Genomic DNA, 20,490 nt, shown 5'->3' with positions numbered 1-20,490 from the left:
TCCTCCCTGCGTCTGACAAGGCCTGACCGCCTATCTCTCCTGTGGACAGTCTTTTCTGTGGCTCCCTTCGTCAGTAGCATGGATTCGGGTTTCATGGACCTGTTAAAAAAAAGGTTGGGAGGGCTACTGTAGTGTTGCCAACTCTTAGCTGTTTAGGAATACCAAAAGGAAGGAGCTCGCCATCTGCCATTGTTTCATAGAAAGGACATCTCAACCCTAGAAGAGGTGTCACTTAGAAGGTAGGAGACCGGAGTGTACTCTGTCTTGGGGTGGTGGCTGTGCTGCTCACCTGGGTGCTCCTACGAGCGAGCACCTTAGTGGGCCCCTCTGTCCCCTTGGGATGTCCAGAGTGCACTGCACAGTGGTGGTGTGAGGGTAAAACACAGCAGTGCTCCTCTGTGCGGCCCTCCGAGGGTCCCTCCTACGTCAGCAGTTTGTCTCCAACAAGAATGTGAGCCTCTGGCGTCCCGTGTTCATGCACGAGTGAAGGAGTGTTGGCAAAGTGACTTTCTGGTTTCCTTCCCTGACAGTGCCAGGATTCAGATGTACGCCATCAAAGCTTATGGCTTTCCTAATGGTGATGGAGGGGTCAGGCTCTGCTTCAGCAGAGCTGTTGTATGGAACTTGTGTTTTGCTCACCCGAGTTGAAGCGAGCAGCCGGGAGGCCATGTGGGAGCAGCAGCACCAAGCCCCAGAATCCTGGTTTTGTGGTGTGTTTGTTCAGTTAGCAGGCAGTCCTGTAGGGATCCCTGTGGGTCTCCGAGCTCAGGCCAGATGCACTGACGACAGGCCTGACGGGGACTGAGTGGCCATGACAGCCACGCCATCCCAGTCATTGACGTGAGAGTGGCGCGTGTTCCGGCTTGCTCATAGCCTCGCACTGAGCAGTTAGACGAGAGGATACAGGAGGGAACAGCCGTGCACTTGCAGAAACGTACATGAAGGACAGATAGCATTTATGCAAAGTTTGGACACAAGCTGGGAGAGATCGTGAACGGTTTTTTGTTCTTGTTTTTTTCACTTAGTCAAAATTTATTTCAGACTAACCAAAATAGTAGCACTGTAGTCTTCTATGTAAAACTTCATATAAAACTTCTTGAAAAAGTTGATATTATTATTTGATCCATAACAGCATATTGTAAGATTTTCAAAAGCAAAATAAGATACCATTGAACTTTGACATACTTATGATGACATAATTAACAGAATTAAAATATAACTATAGTGTTTTTCAAACAAAACGGACATGAATCTGTTATACTTTGCATCTTATTTTTAACTTTGCTCCATTTTAAAGCATTTGGATTTCTAACATTTATATTTCCTGAGTATCTTTATAAAGAAACAAACTGTATTGTTTACCATAAACTAACATCCACGAAGTCAGACATGGTCTGGCTACATGCACCCGTCTTCCCTTCCAGTGTCAGCTTTATAAATGTTGCCCTGAAGTCAGCTGTGCAGCTCCTTTAGGCAGGTGGGGGCGTGGTGGACGGCAAGTCACACCCAGCAGCGGCCTCCCTGGGCCACATCCCCACGTAGTTGCTGCTATAGGGGCCCCATTTGTGTCTTCCCATTTCCTGAACATCTGAGGATTTCAGATTCTTGTCAACATGAAGAACAAGACTTAAGTGGCCCCAAATCATCTGTTCTGTATGAAGAAAATGCACAGGAGAAAGATTAAGGGCAAGTGAAACTTCACCATGGGCTCCCTTCCCCAGCCTTCGAGCACCGCCGGGCCAACATCAAACTGCACGTGCGCGCACATCTAAACGCAGTTTAATGGGCTTTTGACTGGTTCCCTTGGTGTGTGGGGCTAAATTTTCGTGTTAAGAAACTGGTGTATATAAATGTGTTCAGCTAAATTGTGTGTCAAAATGCTGATGCTCTTTTCCTAAAGACGCAACACATAAAATCTTACAAAAGTAAAGGGAGCGGGAGCCCCCTAGGTGGCTGCCTGGCTCAGTCGGTGAAGTGTCTGCCTTCGGCTCAGGTCATGATCACAGAGTCCTGGGTCAAGCCCCGCATTGGGCTCCTGCTCAGTAGAGGGTCTGCTTCTCCCTTCCCAGCTCCCTCTGCTTGTGCTCTCTGTCAAATAAGTAAATAAATCTTAAAAAAAAAAAAAGCTTTAGAAGAGCCTTTGATACAATCTACATACTATCTGGGAGAGAATCTTGGATTTTAGTGGAATCTTGCTTCTATGGCATAATGGATTTAATTTAACATTTGAAGTATCATGTGGTAACTGCATTGTGCCATTTAAATTAATTTGCAGAAAAGTCTTTGATTTTTGAAATGTAACCAAGATGAGGCGACAGAATCACCCAAGTAGTGGAATGCTAGAACCTGGCGGCTACAAGTTGATTCTGTGGCAGGACCCTCATTATTTCCCCTTTAAGGGTGGGAAGAGACTATCTCGTTGCGGAGCCAGACGCTAACTCGTGTTGTGGCCCTTGAATTGCTAGCGAATGGATGGGAATGGGGGCCCTAAAGAGTGGGAGCCCATTGCTGCCTGTGGCGGCTGGTGCTGGCTCTCCTGGGGGCTGCGTGGCGAGGGCTTCCGTGGACCCGGTCGCTTCCCTGTGGAGTGGGTGCGTCCCGTGCTCACACCACTGAGTTCATGACACCAGCACTGAACCAGGGGTCAGAAGAAAATACAAGGTAGAGGTTGTCAAGGAGGCAAAGGGAACAGGATTATCACGGCTGGCAAGACGGGGTGCCTGCTAGCTTGCGGGTCTGAGAGGTCCCAGAGCGAAAGCCAGGGGGTGCACGAAGGGCCAGCATGGAGGCTGCCTGGCTGAGTGCCTTCCGCACTCGCCACCTGTCCATGTCCGGCCGGAGACGGCAGCACGTGGTCTTCAGTAGGAAATGGGACCTTGGGGAAAGATGAGGCTCAGTGCAGATGGCCCCATCAGAGGTGCGCCTGCCGCTCCGACCACGCAGGGTGTGTCTGCCACCAATGTCCTGTCGGCAAGCAAGGGGGCTGCACACTCTGGGAGGTCTTTGCCGGTTCCAAATTTCATCTTTTTGCTTGCAAAGCGAGTAACTAACAATTACTGCAATTGCTGCAAAGTGCTGTAAAAAGGCAGATGATCGTAAACGTTTGGTTTTTAATTAAACAGAATTTACTTTCTATTCTTGGAGACAAAAAATACATGTTCCCAACTTTAGATATATTGCAATTTATTTAAATTTTGTTTTTTTTCCCCTAATGTTAAGCTTTGGGCTAAAATAAAAGTGCAACTCCTCAAAGAAAAGAAAAAAGAAGTGGGACTTTCATAAAAATACCTTGGAGCCTCTCTCCAAGGAGCAGACACTTCATTTGTGTGGTTTGAGTGTTGATTTTGTTTTTATGAGTGGACAGGGGTGGATTACTATAAGTCTCCTGCAGTTGCTGCTGTGGTGGGGGGGCCCCATTCTCCCCCAGAGCATCTTCAGGAGGTTTTAGCGCTTTTTGAGGGACAGCAGATCAGCGTTTTGCACCAGCTGAAAGTTGGCCGAGAAACACCTTCGTGTGGTGTGCATGTGCGGGTGTGTGTGGACGGAGAGCCGTGAGCCGTGTGCCGTGTTCGAGGTGGCCGGGATCTTCAGGGACTGTTTCTTTGTCCGTTTGATTGGCGCTCTCAGCACCGTTTTCTAGCCCGTAGGAATGCGCAGTTCCTTCTCAGTGGGACATGGCAAGGTTTTTAAAGAAAGTACAAATTGGGGCGCCTGGGTGGCTCAATCGTTAAGCATCCTCCTTTGGCTCAGGTCATGATCCCGGGGTCCTGGGATCGAGCCCCGCATTGGACTCCCTGCTCCACGGGAAGCCTGCTTCTCCCTCTCCCACTCCCTCTGCTTGTGTTCCCTCTCTCGCTGTCTTGCTCTCTGTCAAATAAATGAATAAAAATCTTTAAAAAAATCTTTAAAAGTTGTCGGCAATGTCAGAAGTTTAATAAATTGGTTGGTTATCTGCAAATATATCCTTACTTGAATATACCAGGAATCTTTCTCATAAAAGAAATTCTGTGGTAAATCATTATGAAACGTGTATAATCTTTTGGCGAATGTTTTGAGGTTATAACAGTGCCATCTGAGTTGTAGAAATTACTTTGTGTGCTCTTTGTTCCTGAGTTAAAGCCTCTCTTGTGTGTGCCCCGAGCCGTGTGTGCGCTCGTGCTGTCCCCTGGGCCTGGCCGCTGCCACCGGGTGCGGCCCTGAGGTGGGTTTGGGAGGCTTGATTCTGAATGAAGCTGCAGGGCCAGGGGTGGCTGGTGTGAGGGAGTCAGGGCCATGGGGACTTCTGCACCACTCCGGGCGGAGGGGGGGGTGGGACTCAGGAGTCTTCACTGGTACCGTCAGCTGTTTCCTTCAGGGCTTGTTCAGCACAGCAGTCGTGGGGGCGAAGTGAAGCAAGGATGTCCACAGGAACAAAAGGGACAGGTGGTCCTTTTCACTCGAGGCGGGACAGACTGTGAGTGTCTCCCCGTCATCTGCAGAGTCCCAGTGATAGGGTGCACACCCCAGGAGAGGTAGCCTGTGCCACCGTTAGCTCTTCACCCCTGGGGGACAGCCTTTTCCAAATTTGTCTGTTTTTATATCCTGTAGGTTCCGTTCTCACCATATTGTTACCGCTCTGTTCTGTATCTGAAATCCTTGTACAATAGCCAGCCCTGGCAGTATGGTATGAAAATCTCAAGGGCCCCGTAGGCTTTCAGGGTGCCAGGGACACACCTGGTCAGCCAGGGTCACACTGCTGAGGCTGGGAGTTGAGGCCCTGGGCCCTCGGGCATGGCTGTCCCTGGCCCTGTCCATGTTCCTTGAGGACAGTGCAGGGTTTCTGTTCTGACTCCTCCCTCCTGGGCTGCCACCAATTGGCCCTGCTCCTGTCCGGCCATGGGACCAGACACCCCAGAATGGGGAGCACAGGTAGGACTTGCATTCCTCCCAGACTGGCTGGCACGCGCTGTTCGCCATGCTTCGTCCCGTGGAATGTGTGTGCACCCGTGGGCTTTTGTCTTCATGGGGGGTTGGGTTTCTAGGACTGAGCTTGTGACGTGTGTGCATAGACGTGTGCGTGGCTCTTTAGAGGCCTTGCGATGGGGTGTCCCTTCATGAGCACTAATGACCGGCACTTGGGGGCTGAGAACCTTGACTCGGACATGAGAAATGGTGCTTCAAGAAAACCTGTTGCTTCTGTGAGGAGAGAGTGAATGTAGTCTGCGCATCTGAAAATTTTCTTGATGGTGACTTAAAAGTGTGAATGTCTGTTTTCTGGTGGGTTCTTCCACGTCTTGTGCTCAGGCTCAGGTTTTCTGAGTTTTTTCTTTTGTTTCTCTCTGTCTTTGTGCATGTGTGTGCGTGTCTTAAAACAACTCAGATTTATCATCTTACCGTTCTAAAGGCCACACTCCTTCTGGAAGCTCTGGAAGGGTGTTTCCTGCCTCTTCCAGGTTCAGGGGCCGCCACACTCCATAGTTTGTGGCCCTTCCTCACTCCTTGTCCCCGAAGCCAGCTCCCCTGTGGTGACACTGGGCCCACCTGCACAGCCCAGGATGGTGGGCAGGAGCGGACAGCTCTGGAGGCACAGGGGTTTTTGGGGTCTGTGCCCTGTTTTTTTATCTTTGTGATCTTTGTGGCTATATGGGAAATAAAGATTATTTCTTGCTATCATTTGACTTTTTTTGATTGCTAGAAACAAACTTAGTGCCTGATTCATTTTTGTTTCTAAGAAAAGGGTGAAACTATAGTTTTAGCTGAAATCATACCTTTTTTTTCGTGGTTTTTTAGTTTTTATTAAAGAGCATAAAACCTTTTAAAATAAAATCTGTTCACTTACCTTTTCGTGGAATGAGCTATTCTGGGACAATGAAATATTACGACACTTATTCCGTGTATCTCTCACAAGACATGACTGTCAGCGTCAGCAGTCAGGGACACATCTTTCTTCCCATTCAGAGCCGACTTGGCTTTCTTGGTGCTCTGGCGCCTGGACTGCGTTCACCCAGCACGGCCTCCTGTTGGCTGGCGTAGGAAGAACGGAAGTGTCTGCAGCCCACGGCTTCTCGCGCTATGTTTGCTGCTGTGGGGCACGGGGTTTTGAGCCCAGGATTGATGGTGAGCAGGTCGCAGATGTGTCAGAAGTAACGTAGGACTGCCAGGCACTCCGTGACCTAGCTTGGTGGAAGTGGCTGAGTTGTACTTAATAGCTGAGGGGGGCTATGGCTTGAGCCTCAGCACCAGAGTCTTGGGGCCAAGACTCACTGAAGGGTCATGATGGGGCCTGCAGCTTCTGGGCCCTGCCCTTGGGACTCATGTACTGACCTGTGCACTTGTTTCTCAGGTCCGGGCCCACCAGCTAGTCCTGCCGCCATGTGATGTGGTGATCAAGGCTGTGGCCGACTACGTCCGCAACATCCAGGACCCGTCAGACTTGGATGCCGTAGCTAAAGATGTGTTCCAGCATTCTCAGGTACAGCACAGGCTTGGCGCACGCTGCACAGTGGGGGCGGGTGTGGCAGGGCCCCTCACCTGGCTCCCGGCCTCCCCTGCGGCTACACTGGGAGGGCGCAAGGTAGACAGCTGGGAGGTTTGCTGCTCCTGCATTCTCCATCATGATTGATAACGTTTCTCCTGAGAAGACAGATCTATCATGTGGGCCGAGTGGAATTGTGCACATGACTTGTCCCTCCCTTCAGGTGATGGTCAGGGATTTCTTCTTTTTTGGGGGAAGCAGGGAACGTGAGCGAGTCGGGGTTAATAGAGGACATGAGGTTGGTGTGATCTCCCATGTCTCTCTGGAAAGCTGAAACCATTGTCCTGCTTGCTGGAGACAGGACAGAAAACCTCCCCAGGCCGCACAGGGACGTGGCCCGGAGAAGCCCGGGACTCCTGAGGGCTGCATTGCAGACCCGGGTCTCCTGACGGGGTGCCAGTCTGTGTTACCCATGTCACTCTGAGAGGATTAGTGTCTGATTTGTTGCTTTTCCTGGAAGATTTTAATGTCACTTTAAACTCTTCTCTAACTTGAAAAGCTGTAGATGATACATGTGCTGAATTGTGAAAGTATGTTCATGCACAGGACCAGTGGCATGCAATTTACAAAGGTTTTCCTACGTTTATTCCAGTCTAGAACAGATGACAAAGTTATTCGATTTAAGAGAGCAATTGGATATTACTCAGCGACTAGTAAGCCTATGGCATTTCACCCAGCACATTACTTAGGTAAGTAAATCCAAGCCTCTGTGACGGACGCTGACCATGCAGTCACCAGAGAGATTAAAACGTGGGCCCAGTAGTCTTGTAGTTTTATTCATCTAGAGTGAGGTTTCCGCCACTGGCATGAGTGCATGGAGCTGCACCTCCTGGGCAGACTCCTCAGTGGCCCCTAAAGGTTGAGGAGCAGGACAGACAGACCTGGGAGTTGGGGGCGGGCCAGGAGGTGTCCACGGGGTGCTCTGCGGGGAGGCCTCTGGACCTGCAGATGCCTTCGTAAATCCACTTCAGAAAAGCAGATGGGTGTTTTCTCTTTTGCTGCCTCTTTTTTGGTTTTTTGTTTTTTGTTTGCAAAAGACCAAATTTAACTCAGAGATTTGAAATTGGGGAATAAAAGTAATTATAAGCTGTTTTTGTGAAGCCTGCCTGGTGGTGCTCTCATGGGAGGCTGTGAAGCCCTGAGTCTATGTGCCAGACTTCTCCCTGAGTCCGATGGCCTCTGTCTAGGTCTGGAGCCATGAAGCTCTGAGAGACTGTGCTGCCCACTGTTGTTTCTGTTGTGTTTGCTTCCATGTTCCTGGTGTGGTTTGAGAGCTCCTCTGTGTACTGGTTTCAGAAGATTAGTCCCAGGTTTGAAATGTCCCCGTCAGTTGTACCTTATGGGGTATGTTCATCAGCTCGCTCCAGCGTAGAGCTGCAGTGTGCGTGTAGGGCCCCCGGGTCTGGAGGAGTGTGGCTGCCGGTGGTGGTCACTGTGGGGGCCCAGTGCCCAAGGAGGGCGGGGCTGCAGGCTGCTCTGCTGGCCTATCCGCTGGGACCCACGGTCAGGGCTTCTGTCGGTGGGGCTCATCCTCCTGCTGCTCTGGCCCCCTGCAGCCATTGTGCTGTTTAAACTACTTGGCATGCACAGTCCCAGCATGCTTGGGACGAACTCTCAGCTGTGCCCCTGCTTTCCCCACGGCTTGGTCCTGTGGCCTTGGCCCTGTGTTGTCCAGGCCCTGCTGGCTTCTGCCGGGGATGTTCCATGCCGGCTCCCACCTCAGGGCCTCAGCGCCCTGCACTCAAGAGTGCGCCCTGACCTCCTGTGCCTGGGACACTCCAATTTCTGAGATCCCGGCTTCACTGTCACTTGTCTGAGGCCATCAGCCACCAGCCATCATGTCTCAGCACCTTGCTTTAATCCTCTGCACACTGCCTCCCACCCCTCCCCCAGTAATGTCAGGTCTGCAGCCAGGGCCACACTTGCCACCTTCACCCTCATGCCCCCCATGGGAAAGTATTTGACTGAGTGACTCAATCCAGGAAAAGCTGTTGAACTGGAACAGCGAGAGGATCGTGATTTGGGGTCACTGTGCTGGACAGAGGGAGATGTGGCAGGCAGGTCATGTGGGTTGCTTTGTTCCTATGGCAGGGGCACCCAGTGGACACTGTTGAGACAGGTGACAGGCAAGGTCCGACACCAGGGATGGACATCCTGGCCCCATGGTCTCCGGCCTCAGGCTTCCTGGTTCTGGAGATGGGTATATGTGACATGCTCTGTGGCCGCTTGTCACAGGGCAGACATTGTCTCTGTTCTCAGAGGGACAGTGGCTGGGAAAGGCAAGGAATGGTCTGCAGCCACAGAGCCTGGGGGGAGCTCCCAGAAGGGCATCTTTGCCTCTCATGTGTCTGAGGGGACACCTGGTCCTCGTGTGACAGGGTAGTTGAAACAGTCACTCTAGTGCACTAGGGACTAGAACATTTACTCAGGAGGAGGCAGGCAGGGAGGTCAGGGTGGAAAAGGGCATGAGGCAGCGTTTGGTGCTGGTCTGAGCTGCTCACAGGATTGACGATATGTTGAAGAGGTGAGATGGGCTTTAAATTCATGTTTAAATTTGAGCTGCCCTTTTTTTTTTTTAAAGATTTTATTTATTTGGGAGAGAGAGAGCAGGAGCAGGGGGAATGGGAGAGGGAGAATCAGACTCTTCGCTGAGCAGGGAGCCCAATGGCAGGGCTTGATCCCAGGACCCTGAGATCATGACCTGAGCCAAAGGCAGTCGCTTCGCTGACTAAGCCACCCAGGTGCCCCTGAATTTGAGCTTCTTAAAAACTTACATGTTGTACAAAGTGCTCTCGTGTTTTTACGTTGTCAGACAATACGTGAGGGAAGTATTTTATGGATGAAGGTGATGCTCCTGGAATTTAGTTTCACTTCCTGTCCGTGGGTTTTGGGGAATGGTGGTGGGTTGGGGAAAAATATGTGGTGTTGGGGGAGGTATTTTTAATAGTTACATCACCCATGTGGGTGATAACTACTGTGTGTTACGTTAAAGCCTTCTCCTCAGGGCCTCCTGGTGCTGCTGACAGTGGCGGAGACCCGAGCCGTGGGGCACAGAGTCTGGGGCAGCTGAAAGTGCAGGCCGGCAGCTGCGTGGCCTGGACTGTGGGCTGACTGGGGATAGAGCTTGGGGCAAGACTGGGAGGAAGGTGTATTTCAAGTCACAGACACACAGTTTGGAGCCAGCAGAAGTGGATTCATGTAAAATCGTTTTTGTTGTTTCCCTGACAAGTATAAAGAAACAAAATAATGTGGAGTGGTGCCCGTCCCTCTTGCCTGAACGTGCTGTTAGGCTCCCGCTGTGGAGCTGAGTGAGAATGGAAAGCCTAGAAGGAGCAACGTGGGATTGGGGAGAGGCTTTCTTGGTATTCCATGTGAGAACCCAAGACATGTTTCCCGTAAAAACATTTTTGCGAGCAGTAGGTAGGTCCTAGGTGGTCTTTTCTGACCTTGGTCCATTATGTTATTCTCTGGGAAGACGCATTCAGAACTTTGACAGCCGGTGTTGGAACATAACTTTATCATTCGTTAGAACTTGTCTGTGTGAATCATCTTAGAAACTGAAGTATGTGTGGTTTTAAAGACATTTAAAACATTGTATTAGCCCCTTGGCGGCTATTGGGAGTAAAAATGGGGAGAGTTGACTCTAACCAGGGGTTTCTAAACCTGGCTGGAGTTGAGGTTCCAGGCCAGAACTGTTGCATCAGGATCTTCACTGGGCCTCCATGATCCAGGAACACCTTCCTGGCCTGGCTCTGGTCAGGGAGACCGGCACTGGGCAGGGCTGCTGTGTTGGTGCCTCTTCTGAGCCCATGGGCCTCTGCAGCACTGAGGAAGCCTCTGCTCCTCACACTGATGTAGAGGACGTGGAATTGACAGGAGGGCCTGCACACCCTGTTGCGCCATGGTGCTGGGAGGCCTGGTCTGCACAGCGTGTGGTATTGTTCAGGGTGAAAAATGGGTTCCAGTCCGTACTGTCTTTGCATAGTGGACCCCCAGAAATGATCTGTTTTTAGATGGGTTAAAATCAGTTGCAGGTGAGATTAGTATTCATTTTGTAAACATTTATTGTGTCAGAAACACCGCGTTGAGACCAGGGACCTGGAGATGGTTAAGATTTTGTGCTTTCTGTCCCAGCATATAATGCCTCCCATGACCACAGAGTCCTATCTGAATGTAGGTGCACATAAGAGCGGTCAGAATGGAAACTTGTCAGCAGTGTGTGGCTCCCGACTGCCGGAGGCCCACCTCAGTCCTGTGAACGGAGACGGGAGGCTTTGGCTCACCCTGGTGTTCTTGTAAAAAGGCTGCACAAGTGAAACCGAGGCCCACTGAATCTGAAGATGCACACGCTGTGTCTTCCTGGCCTCTTCAGTGAAAAGTAGCTGAACTCCCACTGCACGCTTGTCAGAACGGCCAACATCCGGAACGCCGACGCCACCAGATGCTGACGAAGATGTGGCGCAGCGGGAGCGTGTGTTGCTGCAGCGGCGGCTGCGGAAGACAGTGTGACAGTGTCTCAGAAAACGCAACACACTCTTTCCATGTGGTCCAGCAGCCAGGCTTCTCCGTGTTTACCCCAAGGAATTGGAAACTTCTGTCCACACGGAACTTTGCACTTTATTCGTAATTGCTGAAACTTGGAAACATCCAAGACATCCTTCGGTGGGTGGTGGACAAATAAACTGTGGTCCATCCAGGCAATGACATATTATTCAGTGCTACCAAAAAATGGGTTATTAACTCACAAAGACCTTGAATACATTCACTGAGGGAAGCCACTCTTCCAGGCTCCCTGCTGTATGATTCCAGCTGTATGACATTCTGGAAAAGGCACAGCCATGGAGCCGGTGGAAAGTCAGTGGAGGGATGAATGTAGGCAGAGCGTGGAGGATTTTGTGTGATGCTATAGTGGTGGATATGTGTCCTTAAAAATTCATCCAAACCCATAGCATGAGCAGCGAGCTGTGGGCTCTGGTTCATAATTGTCACGTATCAGAAATAGACCATCTGTTGAATACGTATCATATGAATGCAAGGGGTGTGTTTTCTGCTTAGGTTTTCTCTAGACCTAAAACTGCTCAGAAATATTAATTAAAAAGACCAAAAACTCTTTGATGTGTCTGGCCCATGCCAGCACTTGCCGGTTCTGGACAGTGTGGTAGAGCAGACGTGCCATCCTGGGCCTTGCACACGAGTGAGGTGCGGACTCGTATGGCTCAGGTGCAGGCAGTTCCAGGAAGACCGGGAGACTAAGCTGGTACCGGTCAAGTCAGGGCTCGGTTCTGCTTGACTGAGTTAATGTTGAGCTGTGGCCTGAAGGTAGAGCAGGAGTTTAGTGAGGTGGCGATGGGGAGGAGGTCTGTTCCACACGGAGGAGACCCGAGGTGGTGGCGCTGGGCGTGGAAGCAGTGGAAGGGAGTGGCTGGAGCCCAGGACGCAGGGAGCAGGCAGGGGTGCTGGTGTGGCTGTGGGCAGTGGCCACCGGCCAAACACAGCCTGAGGCTTCAGACTCTCTAGGGGCTGTGAAAGCTCATTGAAGGATTTATAGTGTTCACAGTTGTTACTTTGTACCTGTTGCACACCAGGTGTGTTTGGCACATGACGAATAGCCTGTGTGCAGTTAATGAAACCAGCCTCAGTGCGAAATGACCAGTAGCCCGTCTCCCCATCAGCTTCCCCTGCCCACTGCCTCCCTGAATTCTGTGTCAGTCGTCCCCTTTTCTTTATTTTGTCTGTACCCCAAGTGCTAAGTGGAGACGTGGAAGTAGGCGGGCTTCCCTGGGGGTTCTGTGGACAGAGTCGCTCGGGTCAGGGAGAGGAGGGGAAGCCAGGAGTGAGGTTGGGCTCGCAGGAGACAGCAGCGGTGTGGCAGGAACGTCTGTCGTCAAGAGGTGAGGAGGGGACTTCCGTGGCTCCCAGGTGTGTGTGGCTGCTTGGTCCTCAGCGAGGTGTAGGAAGTCCGAAGGGGAAACTGTTTTTAGTGCTGCAGCTGTTGCTGCCCCAATAGGCACGGAGCAGGGAGGAACAGGGGCTGTGGCAGCCTACCTCCGTGGCTTTCGTAAAGGATAGGGCTTGAAACGGGAGGGGATTGACTGGGCTTGCACCGTCCGAAGTGGGGGTCTGGTGGTGCGTGGCGCACGTGTGGGGACTTTGGCAGGGCAGTCAGAGAGAGAGAGCGTGGAGGGTTTCAGAACGTGCTGGGCCCCAGAACATGTAGGCCAGGGAGGAGCCTGCAGGACCAGGCCTGTGCCGGGGTTGCGTGGGGATGGGAGCTGCCCCCAGGAAGCCAGGACCACACCCACCGCGGCCACAGAAGGGGCCCCTGGGTGCCTGCGTCCTCACTGGTCCCCTTCTGTCAGACCGGGTCACAGGAGAGCATACCTGACTGCTATCTCACCTGGAAGGAGTTCGGCCCTGTCGTTGGCATTCTGGAGCCAGCTCTCGGGGCCCGGGCTCGGGAAGGTGCAGGTGTAAACGCGAGGAGAGACGAGGACTGGTCCGTGGGCCCTGGTTCTGGGCTGTGGCTGTGCTGGCAGGTGTCCCTTTCTGGTGACTAAAGGGGAGCAGCTGTGGCCACACGGCCTGCATAGCTCGCATACAGCTCTGCCTCCCCACAGTGTGGCTCCCAGCCTGTCAGGGCACAGTCAGCAGATGTCACTCCAGAAATGGAGACACAGTCTGGGAAGAAGGACGCAGCTCCTGCAAGGCTGCTTCAGCTGATGAGGCAGGTCCATCTCCAGGAAAGCAGGGTTGTCCAGGCGGGAGCACACGGACGCAGCCTGCCCGGCCACTGCGGCTGAGGCCCATGGCGATCTTCGCCCTCCCCGGGTCTGCCCCGTCGTCCCAGCTGCCACCTTTGCTCATCGTCTGGGGTATTTCCAGTGTTTGGCTGTTAACAATGATAGCTTTTTATACTTTTGGTGTCACCAGATAGTCCCCGTTATACTGCTCCGCATGTTACTAGTAAGTCTTTGAAATTTGGCATTTAAAGTTTGTGTGGTGTTCAGCCTTACAGTTCTGCTTACTAAAGCCACCATTTCCCTGGTTTCTGCTTAAGCTTTTTTATTGTGGAAAAACTTTAAGTATAACTCAGTACAGGGCAGTGTCACGAGCAGCGGTGTGCCCACAGAACAGGGTTAGCAAATGGTAATGTTTGCTTCACATCTTTCTTTCTTTAAAGAAATTCATTAGGCTTTTCTGAAGGCCCCATCTGCCCCCTCAAACAGGTTTGTTTGTTTTCTTACTTTGTATGTGTGGGATCATCAGGGGCTGTGTTGTGCATGTCATTCTGCCCTTGCTGGTTTTGGAGATGTGTCTGTGTGTCCGTCTGTTCCCATTTTTATCTCGAGCTGGAGCGCATGGTACTGAGTCAGGCCCCAGGGTCTAAGTTGACTCTGCCAGAGAGAAGCCATAGCACTCTCACGTGGAGCAGAAAGCCTCATTTCCCTCCCTTTCGATTCCTGAGCATCATCCTCAGGCTTGACATCTGTTCCCATGATCTTTCATTAAGATTTTTGTGAGTTTATTTTAGTCCATGTACTATGAAGTGATACAGTCTGTCTGGTCTCATGGCTTTTTGAAAGGTCGCTTTTTAAAAAACACCTGAACAGTCAGTCATTTTGGGGTAACTTGGCAGCCATTTGACAAGGCGTCTTTGCAGGATGACCAGCTCATCGTCGGGTCTCTTGGCGGCTTCTCAGGGCGTGGTGACAAAAGGGCACGGCCACTTCAGTTGGCAGGGACTCTCCCTGCAGGTTGTGCATTTCTGAAATCCACAGTGGACAGAGACTGATTTGTTGTGTTGGGCTCACAAAGCCACGTGGGCAGCCACGTGAGGCATTGGTGCTCCTTCCTGCTCCCCATCTCTGCCGGCCCATGGGCATGGCATCCTTTGCTGTGGGACTCCGCCGGTCTGGCTCAGCGTGAGTGAGCTGGGAGCTTGACAGATTTGGATACAACTTGGGCGCATCCGTCACTCATCAGCTTCTGCTCTTGAAGACTCGGGCGCTATGTGGGCTTGGGTGATGCTGCACCATGAGGTCCACGTGCGCTGTCCAGTCTCTGTGGTGGTAGAGGTGCTGGGGGAGTAGCCCGCTGGCACCCAGCCATGGGCTGCTCTGTGCCCACAGTCCCACAACCAGGAAGGCTGCCCTCGTCATGGTGAACTGCTCCAGTTCCCAGAGTTCTTACTCCTGCTGGCCTGAGTGTGCTTCCCCAGGGTCCGTAGTTCTGTCAGGTGCTTACTTGCTTGATTCTCAGCCCTGCACTCAGCCTGCCTATGCTTCTCTGCAGATGGCGGCCTCTGGCTCCTCTTGGGGGGCCTGACTGTGTGGGTGTGCCAGCTCTGAGCCCCTGGGAGCTGGTGCTCCTGGAAAGCGACCGGGTTCAGCCCCTCAAAGCTGGCTGACTTCCTCTTTTCCTGCCTCTGCCTTCACCATCTTTGGCCTGTGGCCTGCCTTCGGAAGCTACTCATCTGGAAGACGTTGGAAGCAAGTTACACAAAATTCTCCATGTGGCTTTGTGTCTTCACTTCTGTACAAAATCAGTGCTGAGTAAATACATCTATTTCAATACGGTTAATGTTGTTAGAAAATTTGACCTTTTTTATAGGTGTTGAAAACGAGTATTGGTGGTAGGGAACATATTGATTTATTCTTTGAATTTGAATTTTCAAAGCTATGTTTTTTGTACAACACTTGAAAATCATGCATCCATTTGCATTAGAGAATTTTAAGAGTTCATGATTTTGGTACTCATTTGTTTGGTTGGCCTAACATCTCTGCAGCGACATGCCTGGTGGTAGATGAGTGTGCTAGGTGGGCTGGGGCGTGGGTAGGCCGACTGGTTCTCAGCAGAGCTTCTTGGTCAACACCATTCTTGGTTAAGATGTGTTTTATCTTACTTCAGGGAATGGCTGAGCAGCTCCCCGGGGGCGCAGCGGGTAACTGAGGCAGTGGGTGCTGGATGGTGTCTCGCCTATAGCACTGCTAACTTAGTGTAGCTGTCAGGCTGCCATGCGTGTGCTTTTCTCATCATTCACAAAGAAGTCTGAAAATTTTTTTAATTGTGAAAATATTTTTCATATAGTAATTAAACACTGTTTCCACTTGTCTGTCTCTGTCTGCATAGTCTGCTGACAACAGCCCTTCTCTCAGTAGAGTGTCTGTGAATGGAGGAGAGTGACAGGTTGGCGGTGTTAACCTCCACACGCGAGCCAGGGTCAGTCCCAAGAAAGACAGCCTTGTCACGTCCCACAGTGCTCTGCTTATTGGCTCGAGGGCAGTGACAACCAGAACTTGAGCGCAGGGAGGTGCGCTGCATCCAGAGGCAGGCCTGGCTCACTGAGCCGTCCTCCAGCCTTCACGGAAGGGCAGACAGATTAATTCACTTACTGGACTAGGTTCTGATATATTAGTAACTAGCTTTGTAGGTTCTCAAAGGTGAGGTCGGTGATTACGATGTGATTTTAGAAAATGTTCTTACTTTGGAAATCTTTGCTTTTAAGTTATAGTTTATTTTTGTTTTTAAAGAAGCTTGTGTGCTTTTCAGGAACTTTGTAGCACATAATGGCACAAAATAGAAACAAAAGGATCCCCTTCCCTGGAATGGGATCCCTAAGTGGCATGGCCGACATTCCGTGTGGTCACTCAGAAGTTCCATGGGGCGAGTCAGCCACAAGAGGTTGTAAACTGCGCTTCTCACCAGTACGCAAATTTCCTTCAGCCTCATGAATAATTGTGAAAAACGTTCACTATCAAATCCCAAATAAAGTTGAAAGACTTGCTATTCCCTTATTTGAGGATACCTGAAAATATTTAAATATCAGGAGGAAATGGTAACATTTAAAAAAAAAATCATGTACATTCAAATACTTACAAATCAGTTTTCACACCCACAATTATCCTCAGAAGTTAGAGCTTGAATGGAGTTCATAGTGTTCTGGACACGATTCAGAATCTCCTGAGAAGGAACTTAACCAGTTACAGCATCTTACGTCTCAGACTCAGAGGTTCCGATCTCCTGGGTCTGAACTGTTTGATCAGGAATGTTTCTCTCTGTGTTTGCATGTGTACACGTGTGTGTATGTATGTGGGGTGTGTTTATGTGTGTGTGTGGTGAACGTGTGTGCGTGTATATTTGGGGTGAATGCACATATGTGTGCAGTACATGTGCACATGTATGGGTATGTGGGTGAGTGCATGTATGTGGTGAACATGTGCACGTGGGGGGTGAGAACGTGTAGGTGTGAATGTGTGCATGTGTGTCACGAATGCATACCTGTGGTGAACATGCATGTGCGGCTGTGCGTACATGTATGTAGGGTGAGTGCATGCACATGTATGTGGTGAATGAGCATGTGTGTCTCGGGTGAGTATGGTGAATGTAGTGAACATGTGTGTGTACACACATGTATGTGTGGTCAGTGTGCATGCATGTGCGGGTGAGTGTATGTTTTGTGTGCGGTGAGCATGTGAGTGCGTGTGCACGTGTGCCAGCGTCATCATTCCCAGTTACTCGTCCCACAGTTGTGGAAGTCGTGTCTCCAGCTCCTCTCAGTGCAGGCCGTGTGCCAGGCATTGGAGACGGGCTCCTGCGGCGGGCTATGGCTTCCAGGCGCGTGGGTCCTTGGGTGGGGAGAAGTGAGCCGCTGCCCCTCCCTCCTGGCTCCACCAGGACTGGGTGGCTCGGGAAGCTCAGCTTACGTACCAGTGGGAATTTTCTTTCAGAGAATGAGAGGGAGGGTTTGGGTTTGGGGGTGCCTTATTACTATTTTTATCTTGGCAAGTATTGGGCTCCTTGTTTGGCCTTGAGTCACCCAGATTCTGAAGTTAGAGGAACATCTTTCCTGGTAAAGGATGTTGGCGTTCAGGGGTCTCTAGGCTTGGTTTTGTTCAGTTTCTAAAAGAAGCCTAAGGAGGAGATCGTGTAGCTCTGCGGCCCCCGTGCCTGCTGTCTGTTCCCACCATCTGGGTCGTGGGAACATTTGGGGCTCAGGTGCCCTAGGCCCGGCCTTGTGGCCTCACCTCACAGGTACCCCATACCTGACTGTTCATTGGGGGAGCAAAGCCGCAAAGGGTCTCCTGTTTTTATTGCATTAGTAACTAGTTTGTGGTATTTGGAGGTATTCTAATACTGAGGCCACAGTCCTCATCACCATGTGTTATTCACCACATGTTGTGCCAGGTGGGCGTTCGGGTCCGTGGGCTGAGCTGATGGCTCTGCGTCCTGTCTTAGCACTTCGCCTGGTCTTGATGTGTGTCCACAGCCGCTTCTGCACGCGCTTCTGTCCCGGCTGCGCCGGTTCCCGTCAGCACGGGGTAGCCGAGCGAGTATGGCATCCATCAGAGCAGGTTTAGAGAGTCATGTTCTAAGAGCACAGAATGCCAGGTTACTGGCCCCATAAACACACATTGGTATGTGCAGCCCCATTGTGGTTCTGCTTAGCAGTGGGAAACAGAGGTACCGGTAGCAACTTCCACACGTCACTGTTTCTATTTAATAGCCAAGAACTGAATTTTAGTATCAACAGGAAGATTCCGTTGCCTCACTTACATGAGGGGAAGTATCTGTCCCTGCTTTGTCCCTTCAGCGCCTGCAGTCTTAGGGCTTTGAGAGGCCAGCAGGGGCAGAGAGAGGGTGGCCCAAACACCTGTTAAGTTAAAATCCTAGGCCCAGTCTCCAAGTTGATCACCATAAAATGAAGTATTTTTTCATGTGAAACATGAATTTCTGAAGGTGGGGATCGGTGGTGTATTGTCACCTGAGGGGGCAGGGCAGGGGGGGACATGTGCTGGCCACTGTGATGTCTGGGGCATGTCCTCTGCTAACCCATGTACCGCTGTCTTTCCTTGTCGATGAAACAGCCAGACCAAATCCGTTTGGAATGCCTGGGATCGTGCCACCGTACGTCCCCCCCCAGATGCTCAACATTCCGCAGACCCCTCTGCAAGCAAAGCCTGTGGTAAGACCCTCCTCCCCCTCCTGCAGCTGGTCAGCCTGCCTTGGAGGGTTGCTGCACACGCATCAGATTTTAGCAAAAGCTAAAATAATTTCTTAGGCTGTTGAGCTGATACATGAAGCAAGTGCCAGTGTTTCTTGAGTTTAAGACGTAGCCAGGACCAGGCAGTGCTGATGGGAGCCGGGTGCTGCGGGCCTCGAGTGCACACGTGACCTCTGCCCTCTGTTTCAGGCTCCACAGGTGCCCAGCCCAAGTGCTGCAGGCCAGGGTCCACACCCGTACAGCCTCGCTGAGCCGGCCCTCGCTTTGGAAACTAGTGGAAAGAGTCTGACTGAGCACAGTACCTACAGCAACATTCCTCACGAAGGAAAGCATACCCCGCTGTATGAACGGTCGTCCCCGATTCACCCAGCTCCGGGCGGCAGCCCCAACCACGTGGACTCAGCGTACTTTCCAGGGTCTTCTACGCCGTCGTCTTCCGACAACGATGAAGGTGGTGGAGCAGCTGCAAAGTGAGTGGGTGTGGTATAGCCGGTGCTTCCCGGACTTGTATCGGCTGCGTGAGGCCCATCACGTAGCTTGGTCTCCCGGGAAGCCACCTTCCATCCTCTGGCGGCCGAGAGTTGTGTGCAGAGAGAGCTGTCATTTGTGGTAGGAAGGGGACATCACTGCGCACAGACTGGGGCTTCTTGGAGATGAGGAGCAGAGGTGAGATGCCTCCTCAGGGCTTCCCGGACTGAAAATCTGCACTGTTCCAGCCTCACGTGGTCTTGGGCCACTCCTCTGCTGGGGTGGAGTTTTGGGAAAATTGGTTTGTGTGACCCTTAGACATGGGGAAGTTACCTGGTCAAGTGCTGCTGACCCTTACTCTCCCCTGGGCTGTGATACCCCACTCCCACCCCCAGAAAGCATTTTAAGTTAAACACTGGTGGCTTTCAGTCTTGGCTCCTGGATCGAGGGGAACTCTGAATCTCCTCTCCTGAACTGAATCTAGCAACTCACTTCTCAGCTCAGCAGCTTGTAGACCGTTCCTGAAATCACGCTGTTTATCTGACCGGAAACAGAGAAAGCTGCAATCCGGGTTGGAACTTGGAGAGGAGTATTTTTTTTTTTTTTAAAGATTTTATTTATTTATTTGACAGAGAGAGACACAGCCAGAGAGGGAGGGAACACAAGCAGGGGGAGTGGGAGAGGGAGAAGCAGAATTCCCACCCAGCAGGGAGCCCGATGTGGGACTCGATCCCAGGACCCTGGGATCATGACCTGAGCCGAAGGCAGACGCTTAACGACTGAGCCACCCAGGCGCCCTGGAGAGGAGTATTTTAAATGTGTGTCCCTGAGTAAATGAATTTTCAAATATGTAGTTTGTTAGAATCTGATCAAGAAAGTCTTAAATACACTGTCTTGCTCCTCCTGTCAAATACCGTTGTTTTAAGAAATCTGATTCACAAATGGGAAGAAATGGGGAAAAGCAAGGGCCTACCATACTGCTGTGTCTGCTCTTCCTCGTTGCTCTCTGGCTCGTGGCTGGATGGCCAGGGCCCCTTGGCGCTCCATCGATGGAGATGGTTTCTCGTCTTATGTGAATGCTTGGTGGGCGTAGAGCCTGAGGCCGGACGTCCCCTCTCCTCCTCTGTGGAGTGGGCATGAGTGTCCGCTGACCTTGGGCGGCAGCTACAGAGGGCTTTACTGCCATGCATGGCTGTGTGCTCCACGGAGTAATGGAGCATAACTCTGTATGTAAACGATTATCATGGTATTGCAATTCTGCAATCCCAAGGTTGTACCTTTGCATTTACACTTCTGAGTTAACCTTCTGGAAAGGGAGTATAGTGAAGATGTACTGAGTGTGACTCTCTGGGCCGGGGTCCAGGCTCATGTGCAAACGCGAACAGCTGGTCATGTCCCAGAAGCTCTTCCCCCCTGGAATTCGAAGGCACTGAGTATTCTCTGTTGAAAATCACTTCGCGCCAACACACTGAAGATGTCTGTGTGGCACATGTTTGGTCTAGTGAGA

At 51.3% G+C, this 20,490-nt stretch overlaps 1 protein-coding gene across 2 annotated transcripts in view; it reads left to right on the top strand.

Moving 5' to 3' along the window:
- FAM120A (family with sequence similarity 120A) overlaps positions 1-20,490 on the top strand; it is a 92,568-nt gene that overhangs the window by 25,649 nt on the left and 46,429 nt on the right. For both annotated transcript variants that reach the window (XM_027614885.1, XM_027614884.1), the window contains exons 4-7: positions 6,323-6,451; positions 7,107-7,203; positions 18,379-18,476; positions 18,705-18,985. In XM_027614885.1, the coding sequence (XP_027470686.1) occupies positions 6,323-6,451; positions 7,107-7,203; positions 18,379-18,476; positions 18,705-18,985 (605 nt within the window). The remainder of the gene's footprint in view (positions 1-6,322; positions 6,452-7,106; positions 7,204-18,378; positions 18,477-18,704; positions 18,986-20,490) is intronic.

The sequence above is a fragment of the Zalophus californianus genome, chromosome 13 (assembly GCF_009762305.2).
Source record: "Zalophus californianus isolate mZalCal1 chromosome 13, mZalCal1.pri.v2, whole genome shotgun sequence".
NCBI lineage: Eukaryota > Metazoa > Chordata > Mammalia > Carnivora > Otariidae > Zalophus > Zalophus californianus.
The sequence above is the reverse complement of the archived record's forward strand: the minus strand, read 5'-3'. Positions and strand labels throughout refer to the sequence as shown.